The sequence below is a fragment of the Erpetoichthys calabaricus genome, chromosome 1, assembly GCF_900747795.2.
Source record: "Erpetoichthys calabaricus chromosome 1, fErpCal1.3, whole genome shotgun sequence".
NCBI lineage: Eukaryota > Metazoa > Chordata > Cladistia > Polypteriformes > Polypteridae > Erpetoichthys > Erpetoichthys calabaricus.
The window spans coordinates 196,427,648-196,444,995 of NC_041394.2; the positions used below are offsets into that span (position 1 = coordinate 196,427,648).

Below are 17,348 nucleotides of genomic sequence, written 5' to 3' on the forward strand. Positions count from 1 at the left end.
CATTAACATCATTATCATTTGAGAATATGAAGTAATATATAAGAAGCACATTGCATATAAATATAAATTATTAAACATTAAAATGTTCTTCTATAAAACACTACCGTGGCTATTCGTTTGTCTGTCCAGGATTTTAAATCAGCTGTAGCTCGCAAACCGTTTCACCTATTGACTTGAAATTTGGTACACAGACACTACGTCACGTCTACTATTCGCTTTCCCACACATATGAACACATATATATATATATATATACACACATACATATACACACACATACACATATATACATATACATACATAGTGCGTTGCAACACGGGCTGTGATTGTTACATGGGAGGGAGACGACAAATCACAGCTTCCCGCTTTCTAATCGGGCTTGTGATTGCTGCTTTGACGGATGCCCAGATCCCACAGTATTTCCCCTTATTTGAGGCGTTAGGCAAGTGTAATTGAATAGCGGTGCTGCAAGTTATTACTCTTTTTATCTTTATTTTATTTTATTGTAGAATCAACTCAGAGCTGCGCGCACCAGTGCGTGCGTGGCGGATGCGTACGGCTGACGTTTTCATTGTCTACCACCTTCGCTAATCATTCTTGAGGCAGATTGAAGACTTAAGTGCCAGCTTAACTGAAAAATTAAAGAAAACATACTAAGTTTTAAAAAAAATCAGTTTTAACGGGAAAAGATGCCGACGAAAGAAGAGAAGCAGCGGGACGCTAGGGTGAAGAGCTGCTCATTAAGCAGCAAGCGCATCAACGTCTGAGCAAACGAATGGTAAACGTACAGAGAAAGAGGATAAATACTATGAATGGTCATGTCAAGTGTATTCACTCCACGTTATCGTGCAGTGCGCTGTTACTGGTATTTTGATAAAAGAATCTGAATAACATATAAGAAGCGTATAAAATTATTAAACAGTAAAAACATTAACATTTAAGAAGTAAAGATACATTGAGTACTACTGTAGTGCTTTCGGGTATAGTACATTTTTTGTTTGCCCATTACATGCATAAATGTATACATTTTTTGGTGTACCTACCCAAGAACACGCGACATGACCCGGCAGTTAGAAATTTATCGCTCCAGCAATTTTAACTCTGTTACAAAGTCATCTAATATGGTATTGCAAACGGCAGCGGGAGCGTTTCTATAAACTCAATTTAAACTTACTGTTTACACCGTGCTTTGAAGATGCATAGTATGCGACACGTGTTTCGCCGTAATTGTGGGCTCATCAGGAGTACACAGTCACTGCACTCCCTTACGGGAATCGATCCTCGGACGTAGAGGCGAAGCCCCTAACGTTGTGCCACGGCGTGAGGTTCGTTCATTTGACAGCATGTAGATCGGGGTAATTACATTGCAGGCATTCGTAGTCTGATTCACAATCTGATTGTATGGGTGGTTACCTACCAGGTAACGCTTGTGGTTGGTGAGCAAGTCGGCTAACTTCTGCCACGGTGCCCTCTTTCAGTTGCGAGAAGCAGATCATACAATGGTTGAAATAGTTTAATATATATAGCAAAATCACCGCGCTTCGCAGGGGCGAATATGGTATTGCAAACGGCAGCGTTTGTATAAAGTTAAAATTACGGTTTATACCGTGCCTTGTTTCATATTCTTTTCCTACCTTATCAATTGTGTAATGTGTTTTTTGAACAGGTTTGATTTATGGAAGTGATCACTCCTGCTGCGTTCAGTCACTTCACGTGAGCCACTGTGTTGTGTGATGTTGCGATGTCCACGGGTTTATTTAATGTTAGCTAAGACCCGGCAGTTAAAAGTTTCTCGCTACAGCAATTTTAACTCTGTTACAAAGTGATGCAAACTGTCGTTTATACCTCGTGTCTTCTCATTAAAGTTGTATCTTGCGAATATGGTATTGCAAACGGCAGCGGGAGCGTTTCTATAAAGTTAAGGTTACGGTTTACACCGTGCTTTTTTATACCTCGTGTCTTCTCATTAAACTTGTATCTCGCGAATATGGTATTGCAAACGGCAGCGGGAGCGTTTGTATAAAGTTAATTTAGACTTACGGTTTACACCGTGCTTTTTTATACCTCGTGTCTTATGAAGATGGTTGTATGCGTCACTCACTCGCTTCTTATTGTTTCGCTGCCTTGTCAATTGTGTAATGAATGTTTTCTTCTGCGCTCTTTGGGGCTCCTCCTTCTTTTCTATGTACTGAGTTCACAGTCAGTTCACGTGATTACGTGGGAGGCGTGATGACGCGACACGCAACTCAGTCTCCTACGGCCATCTTGCTGCCTACCATTACAGTATATGGACAAAAAAGAGGTTCCAGTTATGACCATTACTCGTATAATTTTGAAATGAAAACTGCCTAACTTTTGTAAGTAAGCTGTAAGGAATGAGCCTGCCAAATTTCAGCCTTCCACCTACACGGGAAGTTGGAGAATTAGTGATGAGTGAGTCAGTCAGTCAGTGAGTGAGTGAGTCAGTCAGTCAGTCAGTCAGTGAGGGCTTTGCCTTTTATTATTATAGATTGACTGCAGTTTTCAGCAATTGAATCATAACAGATGAATCCTTTGTGCCCCAAATTTGATATGGTATACTAAAATTTACCAATTTAAAACCACTCAAAGCTACAACTTATACGACTATTATTGGCAGAAAAGTCTTCAGTCACAAATTTTTTTTTTCTTCCTTAACTCGCTGAAGAGGAAAATAAATACCCAATCATCTACATTTACTTAAGTTTGTCTCTGAATTCATCTTTATTAATTTATTTTTGCTTCAAGGTAAAAAGATTAATTTGGCATAAGGCAGACAAAAATGTTAATTTCAAAGAAAAATGTAACCAATGAGTGTAATATATAGAAGTTTGTGATGCCAGACTGGTAGATTAAACCATTTTCCTATCTGAAGATTAGACTGTGGGGTGTGTGTACTTTTTATTATTTTTTTTCTTCTTCTGTTTTTGCTTAGAAACCAAATCTTTTCGGTTTTCTTCAGTTTCTCAGAGAAAAAGAATATTTGCAACACTGCCTAATGTCTATATGTTTTGTTTCAGGCTTTCATTACAAAAGTGAATGAACCAGAACACAGAGTTCAAGAAACAAATATTGCTTCCGAGATGGATGAAATTGAGAAGAAAAAAATTGAGCTTCAGCAGGCAAAGCAACAAGCAATAGTGCAGAAAGATCTTGTAAGTTAAAGTATGGTTTGTCAAATATTTAAAACCAGTAACGGCGCACTGCACAATAACATGCAGTGAATACAGTTGACTTTAGCATTCATATTTTTCATCCTCTTTCTCTGTACATTTTGCATTTGTTTGCTAAGAGGTTGATGTGCTTGCTGCTTTCTTTGCAACTTTTCTTTTCTCCACCCTAACGGCCCGCTTCTTCTCTTCTTTCGTTGGCACTTTTTGCGTTAAAAGTGATTAAGTCAGTGTTTGTGTTGCAGTTAGTTGTACGTTTTCCTTAATTTCTCACTTAAACTGGCACTTAGATAATTCTTGAGGCAGATTGACGACTTAAGATATGAAGAGGTAGGGGAAGTGACGGCGAAAGTGTTAGGGAATGAGATCGGCGGCCCTGCTGGCTGCTGCCAAGAGTTGATTCTACAATAAAATAAATAAAAATAAAAAGAAGAATAACCTTGGAGGTCAGTCATCACCCGGAAAGTGGATAGTAGACATCACATAGTATATGTGTACCAAATTTCAGGTTAATGCATCAAACGGTTTGCAAGCTACAGGTGATTTCAAATCCTGGACAAACAAAAAAGCAGCCACAGTAGCATATCATATAAGGAGATAATAAATGGATGTGAAAAATTAATGTTAAAATAGGAAAATAAATAATTGCCCAAATACAGTAAGTATACAACACAAAATAGCAAAATAAAGGGAGAGAAAGCTGGGAGCATGCACTGATACAGCACATTGCCACACCCACTACACAACTAACCACCTCAGGATCCCAATCTAGGTGCAGACATGCAACACCTCAGCAGCACACTAGTTTGAATGGATTTGAATAATATGGGTTTTTATATTTTACAGTGGCTGCAGTGCCAACTCTGCCACCAGCCCCCAAGTTTTCCCTGCAAGTTGGATGACCTGCTTGCAGGAATAGATGCAGGTTAATGTCATATTCATGACGGAGCAATTGCAGGTTAAGGACCTTACTCAAGGGCTTAATGGAGTGGAATCACTTGTGGCATTTGTGGGATTTGAACCAGCAACCTTCTGAATGCCAGCACAGATTCCTAGCCTCAGAACTACTACTTTACCAATATAAAGGGAGTGGGGTTCAAACTTTAGACAAAACAGAGGAAGTAAAATTAGCATTTATAGGACTAAACGTAGCCAGTTAAAAAGACAAGACATATGAGTAAGGAAAGCACTGTCAGTCCAGACTGGTTGCAGCAGTTTACTGTATAAAACAGAAAATAAAAGGCATCAATTAAGAGGAGATGAGATAATATGGATGTTTCTGGCAAGTTGCTGTATAAGTAAACAGAATTAGGTTATACAAAATGAAAAATGGATGCATAGCAGAAAGGTTTGACGTTAAATGTTGGAGGATGATGATCATGCATGCATGCATAAATGTTATTCTTTTGATGTTTTTTTTAAAATAGTTCTGTAAAAAAAAGTGTCGGAATGTCTGTAACTTGAGTAACTCTCAAACCAGACAGATTATCTCAAAACTGTTATAGCCAGGTGGTATCTTATACTCCTTCAAAGATTTAGATTTTGAACATTTACACTTTCTTGTGGTTTCTGTCATAAATTGACCAAAAATTGAAGCAACAATTGTTTTTACATTTTTTTTTTATTTATTTTTTTTAAGAAACTCATTAGTCGGTTAAATAAAAAAGGTAGGAAATCCAGTAAGCTGCTTGCTCAACATCTGACTGGATCATCTGGCACACTGTGTGCATTAAACAAAGAAAAGGTTTTGCAACTAAGAAACCATTCTTGTTGAAAGGCAACAACCTCAAAAGTTACCAATACACAAAAGACTGTAAAGCATGGGTCAGCAAGACATGATCATTCCATGTTTGAAATTTCTGACCGCAAGGACCGTAGTATGTCAGAAGAGGAATATATTGATTCATGTCTGTAGCCTTCTTTGAACCACAGTGATGCCTCTGTCATGGTCTTGGGGGTTTATTTTAGCCAACAGTGTAGAGTAGAGTAGTGGTTCCCAAACTTGGTCCAGGAAACCCACTGCAGGTTTTGTTCCAACCAACTTCTGTTTTTAATTGGATTCCTAGCCTAAATAATTGAGCTGTTATTTCTCAGGTTCCCTGATTTGGGGTCAATTTAGAAATTATCAAATTAAGTTTGGTAAATTTATTAAAATGTACTAAGCAGTCATATGAGGATAATGTAGTATTTTTTATTCATAGCAATAAGTTCATTCTGGTTTTCATTCTGCTTTACCAGGTGTTCTGGCTATGTAATCCATTATTTACTCATTAATGAGTATGACACTGAAGTAGTTGCAGCCTCACAGCACCTTTCCTGTTCACCAGTTCTCTGTCTCTTGAATGTGTTCCTGTGAAGCCTGCTTCTCAGACACTGTTAGTATTTTTAAGATACCTTTCTCACCCCTCCTGCCTGGTTTTATACTTTGCACCTTTGAAGGCGACTGTCTTGGTGTGTGTCTTTACTCTCCTTGGGCATTTCACACTTCTTCTTTCTTAGCACCAACAAAGCCAAAATGACCAATCAGATTGCTGATCTGACGCACAGATCTTAGTGTGATATTATGTAGTGGATTATTACTGATTGCTATTATTGGCTGCAACAAGAACTTGAGTTTGGGAACCACTGGTATAGGGGATCTTCAGTCAGTCGTTTTCCAAACCGCTATATCCTAACACAGGGTCACGGGGGTCTGTGGGAGCCAATCCCAGCCAACATAGGGCGCAAGGCAGGAACAAATCCCGGGCAGGGCGCCAACCCACCGCAGGACACACAAACACCCACGCACCAAGCACACACTAGGGACAATTTAGGATCGCCAATGCACCTAACCTTCATGTTTTTGGACTGTGGGAGCAAAGCGGAGCACCCGGAGGAAACCCACACAGCCAACATGCAAATTCCACGCAGGGAGGACCCGGGAAGAGAACCCAGGTCTCCTTACTGCGAGGCAGCAGCGCTACCACTGCACCACCATGCTGCCCTATAGGGGATCTTTTCAGAGTTTATGGAATGATGACTTTTAAGAAATTTAAACTGATGTAGATTCATCATGCTATACTGTCAGGAAAACATACTGGCAAAACCATTATCTTTCAACACAATAATGACCCCATATAGATGTGTGCAATATTGGCATAATATTATCTCTCAATATTTTCTGGGACTTTGACAGTAGCAATAATTAGATGATATTCCCCTTTAAAAGGATGTTTTTAAAAGTCTTATTGATCTATCTTAGTCTTGTTAATTGGATATTAATTGTAGCTTATTGATGGAAACAGCAGTTAAGGAAAACAGGTTTTTTATTTACTTAAAACTGAAGTAAAATAACACAAAAACATTAAAATCACCAGTCAAAATATTACTGAGATCAAACAGTGCAAGTATGAATAAACCGTTTCAAAGTGGCCTACAGGATATACTTATGTTCATAAATTACACTAAGACCAACAAAACTATTATAATACTACTCATTTAGCCCGTTACAATAACGGGCGCTAGAACAGTAGTGCATAAACATTAGTAGGAACAGTCTATATTAAATGGCAAGGGACTTTGACCTCATTCTTTTTGTTGGTTGTATTTTTCTTTCTTTCATCCTTTCTTTTGTTGATGTTTACTTGCTGAGCTGACCGGTCTTCGTGGGCTGCCGCCGTGTATTGTGTGTCTTTAATTTTCTGTGACAGTAATACTGTCTTGTACGGCTCTATTCAATAAGGGCGCGCACAAAAAAACGAGCTTCAAAAGGGCGACCTCAATTGAGCGCGGCGAATAAAGGCGTTCGTGGATAATTTAGTTCAAATGGCTCTGGAATATGTGAAGAGCAACAAAGGTGCAGATCTTTATTTACACGCGCTTTTATTCGCTGCGCCCAATTGAGGTTTCCCTTTTGAGGCTCGCCTTTTTGTGCGTGCCCTTATTGAAGGATGCTTGTGTGCGCCCTTATTGAAGGATACCGCCTTGTACGTCCGCTGGCTTGTACGTCCGTAATATACCTTTAATTTTCTCTGGCGGTAATACAGGCGTGCACGTCAGTAATATGCCTTTAATCTCCTCTGACAGTAAATACTGGCTTGTATGTGGCTGTAATATGCGTCACTGTATTGTGTACCTTTAATTTCCTCTCGCAGTAATACTGGTTTGTATTTCTGTAAAACGCCTGTAACTTTCTCTGACAGTAATATCACGCATCGCACCGTACCCCGCGCATGCGCACTTCACCAGAAGACACCCACACATGGACACCTGGACGCACATAGGGATTTTATATATATAGATAAACAATGAATCCAAAGGGAATAAAATCCTAATAATAATTGAACTACAGGGCCATGAACATTACAGTCTGGATAAACATAAACTTCTCTGCTTTAAGATGAATTGTTCATACAAGCAAGAACAAAAACACATCGTACTATAGTGTAAAAATCCAAAGTTCTGTCAAATACCACATAGGGAAAAGACTATAGCATTTGTACTGTAAGCAAGTCCTGTCATATACTGCACAAGCATACAAAAAAAACCCAAAACAATAGCATTTGTAAACAAATTACTAACTTCAAGTTCTATCCAATATGGCACAAAGATATCAGGAAAAATAAAACAGTTGTAAAATTCTACTGAGGAAACTTAAAGATGTGTGACAGAAACACCAGTCTGTCCACAGCTTCTGGCTTCAGAGCAGCACGGTTACAAGTTACATTTCTTACAGTGCTGAAAGCATACATACTCAACAATTTCAGGTCGCACATCATTAAAACAACAACGAAGATATAATTGTAGATGATACATATCACACACTCCTAAAAAATACAAGACCTGCTTGGAGTTGAATTTGTAAATGATGGCCAGCTTAAGTCAAGAAAAGCGTTATGGTAAACTGAAAAATTATACATCCAAATTGTATTACAATTTATTTTACAAGTGCAATGCATTCTTGTTACTTTGTATTATGTCAGACTTTGTGTTTAGCCTGTTGTAGTTGTTCTCTAGCAAATACTGCCTAGATAACTCACTATAAAAATACTTTAGTTGGGAGAGCTAAGACTTCTGCACCATACTGTATCAGAACAATATTGATAAGAACAAACCATTCAGCTCAACAAGCTTTCCAATCCCATTCACCTAGACTCTCCAAAATAACATTCAGTTGAAATTTGAAGGCCCCTAAAAAGCTCTACTGTCAACCACTATTTAGTAATTTAATCCATGTGTCTGTGGTTTTTTGTATTAAGAAAAGCTTTCAAATATTTTTGAGAAATCTGCCCTTAATAAATTTCCCTCCATGCCTGTGTGTTCTTGCAGAAGAATTTATTTTAAAGTAACCGCAGCAATCCATTGTTCTAATTTTCTTAATTTTATGCCCAATTTTGAATCATGTCACCTGTTAATTCCCGTTTCCTTAAAGTGAAAAGATTTAACTCCTTCAATATTTCCTCATAACTCATACTTCATTCCATTCTCAGAATTATTTCAGTTGCTGTGCTCTGGATTTTCTCTAGTAATGCCTTTTTGTAATATAAAGACCAAAACTATAAACATAATTAGAGATGATGCCTCACTAGTAAGTTTTATATAACTTAAGCATAGCCTGCCTTGACTTGTACTCCACACTTTGTACTATGTATCCGAACATTCTATTAGCGTTCTTGATAACTTCTGTACACTTTCTGGATGTAATGTAGATAGATGACCTTGTCACTATCCACTTCAACATCCAGAAACTCCTATATCCTTCTCATGAGGTATACTTTCAAGTTTCAAACCTCCTATTGTGTATTCAAATCTAACATTTATGCACTGAATATATTACCTTACCTTTACTTAAAATAATGTAATCTGTGATATATCCAGCTTATTCTCCTAGTTTAGTATTATATATGCAATCTTGACCAGTTTGTTTGTATTCTTACCCAGGTCATTTATGTGTATTAAAAAGAGCCCCAACACAGATCCCTAAGGGGTACCAGTTTTAACATAATCCCGTGCTTACAAGGTTCCTCTCACCATAACCCTTTTGTTCCTAGTGCTGAAGAAAATGTTATAACCACCTGCACACAGTGCCTTAAATTTCCACTTTTTAGTATGAATACTGAAATTTCATGTAGGATCTTATCAAAAACTTTCTGAATGTCAATGTAAATAATATATGCACCACTTTGATGAAATGCTTTTGTGTTTTTTCCCTGTAAAATTCCAGCATGTTGGCGAAGAGTGCATTTGCTGATAACATATTTTCTTGACATGTAATGCTTGATCTTTTTCTTAGGAGTTACTCCAGTTAATTTACCTGTGATTCCTGTTAAGCTTACCGGCCTATAGTTACTTTGATCAGCCTAATTACCGTTGTTGTTAGTGATGTACAAAACAATTATTTTTAGTGATTCTATTCATTTCGTTGAGTTCACCAAAATTATTTGAATCTTTGAATCACTGATACATTCACTTCAAAAACAACAGCAAGCTATATTCTAGCTTTAAATGTAGAACAGTATCATAACTGTGTAACAACTTTAACCACCAAACAATATAAAAAGCAAGCATCAAAATAAGTAATTCACACATCATAATAATACTCTTTATTGAATTTTGTCAATAAACTTTCAACAATAAATAGAAAAATAAAAAACCATTGTACAAATAGAACCTTAGGCACACATCACAATAAAACTGTGAGAACATTGAAATATGACTAAATAAAATTATTTTCAATTGTGGATTAATCTCCCACAATTTCCTTCTTTTATATCCTGTCCTTTCTGATGCTATCTGCCATTCATAATGTACAGGATATCATCCGTGAAATGAGCTGCAATTCATTGTGCTTTGAGTCTCATGCCTGCAGTTCAGTACACTAGTTTTCTTTCAGTAAGCTAGTTCAGTGTACTGTACTACAAGCCAGTTGTCTGTAGTTTGTTCCACATTTCAGTACATGAACCAGAACTTCCAATATTTCTCCAGATCAGTAGGGGACATTCTAGTTCATTCAACCAGTCATTGTACGTACTGAGACAGTCATAGTCACTCAGCCAGGGTTAACAATCAATGGGTGGTGCTTGGTATCACCTACCAAGTTAGTCATTGGCTAGTTGTCGCCATGACTATTTCCTGAAACAGTTTACTGATAGGCTGTTTTCCAAAGACAGCAACCATTTAATTGATGTGAAGATGACAACTCCAGAATGCATTATAAAGTGTAGCTGCACAGCACATGCGTAGAAAAGATTTGTTCTTTAATGTCAGCAATGTCATTGCATGTTACTAATTGTTGTATAATTTTGAAATATTTGCAAGCTTCTAATCCTTAAGAATTTCTCCATTGTACAGTCTTTTAAATATTCATAGTGTACAGTGATTCAAAAAACCCAAGTTATTTATTTGTTTTGAGACAGTCAGCATAGGTTTTGTCAGGTCAGCTCTAGTCTTACCCATATAAAGAGGTTGTGTTTGGTAGCAGCAATATTATTTAATAACAGGGGATAATGTGTAGAATGATATCTTCCTTGACTTGTAGTCTCAAGATTAGGGTATGTAAAAAGCAGGATTTCATGATACAAAAGCTGATTAAACACAGAATATAGAGCCTTTTTGTCCTAAGTTAGGAGATGATGTTTAACAGTGGTGGTAGAGTTACTAACTTTATCTATATAAATGATTTGGATATAAATGTAACGGTGTAGTTACTTTTGCAGATAACAATTACGGAGATTAAAAATTAGGGAGATTAATGTGTTATAAATCCTTACAGATTTTTCTGAGCAAAATTCAGATTTGAAGTTACACATGCAGTATAATAGACCATGTGAAGGGTTATGTAAGTAAATGTGGAATTTTACAAATAAAGTGACTATAAAGTGATTATTTCCACAATCAGTCTACAAACGTGGTTAAAAATCTTTCTAGGTTACAGAATTATATAGTGCACTGTATAAATAAAAATAGTGAGAGCATATGTCAAAATATGTGATCACCAAATTACTGCATAACTTTGCAATTGCTAATGGTTTTATAATTTGGGGGAATGGAATTATATGAGACGTGTGTACACTATACTTGTAGATTTACACTTTTGGTAGTAAAGCAAACTTAACTGATTTCTGTACTGTAGAAGTACTTTGCAAGTGGAAAATGTGTCATCTCAGACACTTTAAAGTAAGCCAGGAACTGAAGTCAAGACTTTTGGCTCTGTTAATTTCAGTTGTTAAAAATGTTGTTGTCTTAATGTCTTATCAGACTCTTTATCAAAGTGACTAGAGCACTACATTTAAAACATTCAACTTCTCCATTATGTATTGGGCTAAATGTGTTCAATGTTCTAGTGTAAATGAGCAAATAAATAAGGAGAGAATGTGTTACTCCTGGATATAATAAAAACAGGAAATTGTTTTGCATTGATAGGAAATAATATGTAGTAGTGCCTTGCAGTGTACCTGCACTTTAGAACCTGCTTTCTACACAAGGCTGGGTGAAGTAGGAAGATCTTTTCATTTTGCCGAGTTTAGGAATGGCTTACTGAGGCCAGTTTAGGTAGGCAAATCTAATTTAAGCAGTTGAATGTAATTTGCTGGTTCACAGTTCTACAGGAAAGCAGGTTTATAAAAACTGACTTCTAGATCGAAGTCATATTCAGTGAATATTAGTAAAACAAAAATATAGCAGCTTGCAATACTATAATTTTCAAAAGACTTCCATCATTTTGAAGTTAAACTGTTGCATAAGAAATGCTCATAGCTTTCAAAATGTGTTTCAGTATTTGCTCATTAGATGGTCTGTTCAAATGCAATTTAACACAAGTAATGGCTGTGTACTGAAAAAGCAACTGTATTCAACTTGGCTAATTCTTTTCATTAAAAAAAAGAAAAATGAGAGCCACATCTTGCCAGGATAAACTCAATCAGTATAACATATTTATAACAAATTATCCTGAATATATGAAAACATTACATAGTAGTGTAGCTCAGGATGACCTTACCTTCAATATGAAGATTATTTTCAACATTTTAGGTGAATAGAAATTGAGTTACCATATATTAGTCTCTGTGGTTTATATTAAGAATTTCACCACATTTTTATAAATGCTTATAGTTTCTACTTTGGTTATATGCAATACTAGATATTAAGGTGTACCTTTGATTGTAGAATATTCTTTATTTTGCCAAGGGGAAAACTACAAAATGTAATTTCTTCCTTTTCTTATACTTGAAGTACCCATTTTGTAAAACTGCTTATGAGAAAATGTATTTATTACATTGTATACATTGTCTTTATATTGTATTTATTTGTATTTTATGCTGTTGTTGCAAAGTTTTATTTTTTTTTTTTTTAATTAGGTACTTTTTTTGGCGTAAATAACTTTTGACAGTTGATAAACTATTCTTTTACAGGGCAATGGATATTTCAAAGAAGGAAAATATGAAGCAGCTATCGAGTGCTATACTAAAGGAATAGCAGCAGATGGCAGTAATGCAATTCTCCCAGCTAATAGAGCCATGGCTTACTTAAAGCTTGAGAAGTAAGATTTGAAATCATGCAAAAATAGTTAATTTAAAATATATATATATATGGACAATAATTTTTCAGTTATCCATCAACTTTTGAATTTATGTTCTACTTTGTATCCTTTATTGTGTGTTTTCTTTTTTTAAATCTATATAAAGTGTCTTTATTTATAACATCTTCTTTGGCTCTTAATTACATTGAACAGTTTGATAATAGGTAAATTATAGCTTTTTTTAATGTAGGGATGCTCTGATCAGTTTTTTTTTATCCTGATATCAATCACTGATTTAATATTACTGATCATGCAATTCCAATACCAAAAAAACAATTTACACTAAGCTCCTGAATATCCAGACGCATAGAAACCTTATGCTCTATATTAAAGTGCTACCTTTGGCATTTTTATAATTAAACTAGACCACATGTGTTTAACATGTGTATATTTATATATGTATGTGTATGTATATATATATATATATATATATATATATATATATATATATATATATACACATACACATACAGTTAGGTCCGTAAATATTTGGACAGAGACAACTTTTGGTTCTGTACATTATCACAATGAATTTTAAATGAAACAACTCATACAGTTGAAGTGCAGACTTTTAGCTTTAATTCAGTGGGGTGAACAAAATGATTGTATAAAAATGTGAGGCAACTAAAGCATTTTTTTAACACAATCCCTTCATTTCAGGGGCTCAAAAGTAATTGGACAAATTAAATAACTGGAAATAAAATGTTCATTTCTAATACTTTCTACGTAATTTCTAAGACAGCCTGAAGTCTTCAACTCATGGACATCACAAGATGCTGGGTTTCCTCCTTTTTAATGCTCTGCTAGGCCTTTACTGCAGCGGCGTTCAGTTGCTGTTTGTTTGTGGGCCTTTCTGTCTGAAGTTTAGTCTTCAACAAGTGGAATGCATGCTCAATTGGGTTAAGATCAGGTGACTGACTTGGCCATTCAAGAATTTTCCATTTCTTTGATTTAATAAACTCCTGGATTGCTTTGGCTGTATGTTTTGGGTCATTGTCCATCTGTATCATGAAACGCCGCCCAATCAATCTGACTGCATTTAGCTGGATTTGAGCACACAGCATGTCTCTGAACACCTCAGAATTCATTCGGCTGCTTCTGTCCTGTGTCACATCATCAATAAACACCAGTGTCCCAGTGCCACTGGCAGCCATGCATGCCCAAGACCATCACACTGCCTCCACCATGTTTTACAGATGATGTGGTATGCTTTGGATAATGAGCTGTTCCACGCCTTCTCCATACTTTTTTCTTGCCACCATTCTGGTAGAGGTTGATCTTGGTTTCATCTGTCCAAAGAATGTTTTTCCAGAACCGTGCTGGCATTTTTAGATGTTCTTTAGCAAAGTCCAATCTAGCCTTTCTATTCTTGAGGTTTATGAGTGGCTTGCACCTTGCAGTGCACCCTCTGTATTTACTTTCATGCAGTCTTCTCTTTATGGTAGACTTGGATATCGATACGCCTACCACCTGGAGAGTGTTGTTCACTTGGTTGGCTGTTGTGAAGGGGTTTCTCTTCACCATGGAAATGATTCTGCGATCATCCACCACTGTTGTCTTCCGTGGACGTCCACGTCTTTTTGCGTTGCTGAGTTCACCAGTGCTTGCTTTCTTTCTCAGGACTTACCAAACTGTAGATTTTGCCACTCGTTATATTGTAGCAATTTCTCAGATGGGTTTTTTCTGTTTTCGCAGCTTAAGGATGGCTTCTTTCACCTGCATGGAGAGCTCCTTTGACCGCATGTTGTCTGTTCACAGAAAAACTTCCACATGTAAGCACCACACCTCAAATCAACTCCAGGCCTTTTATCTGCTTAATTGATAATGACATAACGACAGACTTGCCCACACCTGCCCATGAAATAGCCTCAAAGGAGCCATCCTTAAGCTGCGAAAACAGAAAAAACCCATCCGAGAAATTGCTACAATATTACGAGTGGCAAAATCTACAGTTTGGTACATCCTGAGAAAGAAAGCAAGCACTGCTGAACTCAGCAACGCAAAAAGACGTGGACGTCCATGGAAGACAACAGTGGTGGATGATCGCAGAATCATTTCCATGGTGAAGAGAAACCCCTTCACAACAGCCAACCAAGTGAACAACACTCTCCAGGTGGTAGGCGTATCGATATCCAAGTCTACCATAAAGAGAAGACTGCATGAAAGTAAATACAGAGGGTGCACTGCAAGGTGCAAGCCACTCATAAACCTCAAGAATAGAAAGGCTAGATTGGACTTTGCTAAAGAACATCTAAAAATGCCAGCACGGTTCTGGAAAAACATTCTTTGGACAGATGAAACCAAGATCAACCTCTACCAGAATGGTGGCAAGAAAAAAGTATGGAGAAGGCGTGGAATAGCTCATTATCCAAAGCATACCACATCATCTGTAAAACATGGTGGAGGCAGTGTGATGGTCTTGGGCATGCATGGCTGCCAGTGGCACTGGGACACTAGTGTTTATTGATGATGCGACACAGGACAGAAGCAGCCGAATGAATTCTGAGGTGTTCAGAGACATGCTGTGTGCTCAAATCCAGCTAAATGCAGTCAGATTGATTGGGCGGCGTTTCATGATACAGATGGACAATGACCCAAAACATACAGCCAAAGCAATCCAGGAGTTTATTAAATCAAAGAAATGGAAAATTCTTGAATGGCCAAGTCAGTCACCTGATCTTAACCCAATTGAGCATGCATTCCACTTGTTGAAGACTAAACTTCAGACAGAAAGGCCCACAAACAAACAGCAACTGAACGCCGCTGCAGTAAAGGCCTAGCAGAGCATTAAAAAGGAGGAAACCCAGCATCTTGTGATGTCCATGAGTTGAAGACTTCAGGCTGTCTTAGAAATTACGTAGAAAGTATTAGAAATGAACATTTTATTTCCAGTTATTTAATTTGTCCAATTACTTTTGAGTCCCTGAAATGAAGGGATTGTGTTAAAAAAAAAGTGCTTTAGTTGCCTCACATTTTTATACAATCATTTTGTTCACCTCACTGAATTAAAGCTGAAAGTCTGCACTTCAACTGCATCTGAGTTGTTTCATTTAAAATTCATTGTGGTATGTACAGAACCAAAATTAGAAAAAAGTTGTCTCTGTCCAAATATTTATGGACCTAACTGTAAATAGGTAAAATTCCGTTACAACGAACTGGCAGGGACCTAAAACATATATCGTTATAATGAGATTATGTGTTTGTTGCTATACTGCTTTCTTTAACTTGCGTCCAAGCATTTGCAATCATTTCAGTAGCTTCTTTCATGTTAATTTTAATCTTCTCCTGTCTACAAGTTATGATGATAAGAATTTTTCTCAACATTTCCTTGCAATAGTACACTTTCAGGGTGCTAATGATGCCCAGACTCTATGGCTGAAGCACTGCTGTGCAATTGGGTGGGAGGAATTCAACCCGACCATTATCTAAATGTGGAAGCCTGTTGTGGGCATCACAGTTATCAATCAGAAGCCAAATCATCCTTTTCTTCTTCATATTGTGAGGTTTCTGAACTCTTTTGGAATCCCCTACCCAACAGGAACGTCACTCTGAAGTGCATCCCAAAGCGCGATTGCCACGTCTGTGGAAGATTGCTTGTCCGTTGCTGGGGCAGGGCAACCGCAGGCTCACAACGCTGCAGTGTGGTGTTAGAGAAGCGAATCCTAAAAGATTGTGGGCGTGCTATAAGTCTCTGTCTTGCACCCCAAAACACGAGGCTTAGTCTCAGTACTTTAGCAAAACCAGCTTTATCCAGCTTTAAACAGACTATATGTCTATACTGAAACACAGCAGTCGAGCAGGGTCATGGCCAGGTTAGTGGCCAAGTAATACTGTTCTCTGCATCACCCATTGAGATCTTTTCTGTTTGCTTTGGTGAAGAGCCACCCCAGTGCTGTGAGCCTGCTGTTGCCCCTGCAGCAGATAAACAGTCTTCCACAGACGCAGTGATCGCACTTCGGGACACTCTTTGTGGTGTTGTCCAGTTGAAGGAGGTCCCAAGAGAGTTAAGAAACCTCACATTTTCTTGAATGAGTGCTACATTAATAGGAATGTTTCTTGAACGAGCATCACTGAACCACATAAAAACTGCTTTTTTAGCGTCTTCAAATGCAGCAGTTTGCATACATTTGTAACCCGAGATTTTTGTTCTTTTTTTGCTCGATTTTTCAAGAAAGTTGACAGTGTCGATGGTGAAATTCCGAATTCACTGGCAACGTCCATCCATCTTCTTCCGCTTATCCGAGATCGGGTCACAGGGTCACTGGCAACGTCTTTTTTTCTTTTTGCCGCAATCGAGAGCTGCAAAAATGTAAAGTTTTTTTTTCTAATATGAACTGTTAGCGTATGTATATATATGTATGTATATATATATGTATATATATGTATGTATATATATATATATATATATATGTATATATATATATATGTATATATATATGTGTATATATATATATGTGTATATATATATATATATATGTATATATATGTGTATATATATATATATTTATGTATATATATGTGTATATATAATATATATGTATATATTGTGTATATATATATATATATGTATATATATGTGTGTATTATATATATGTATTTATGTGTAT

General features: G+C 37.0%; 1 protein-coding gene across 2 annotated transcripts in view; it reads left to right on the plus strand.

Annotated features, from left to right (window-relative positions):
- Window positions 1–17,348, plus strand: part of rpap3 (RNA polymerase II associated protein 3) — a 114,582-nt gene that overhangs the window by 65,556 nt on the left and 31,678 nt on the right. For both annotated transcript variants that reach the window (XM_051928688.1, XM_051928689.1), the window contains exons 8-9: window positions 3,039–3,173; window positions 12,575–12,702. In XM_051928688.1, coding sequence (XP_051784648.1) covers window positions 3,039–3,173; window positions 12,575–12,702 — 263 coding nt within the window. The remainder of the gene's footprint in view (window positions 1–3,038; window positions 3,174–12,574; window positions 12,703–17,348) is intronic.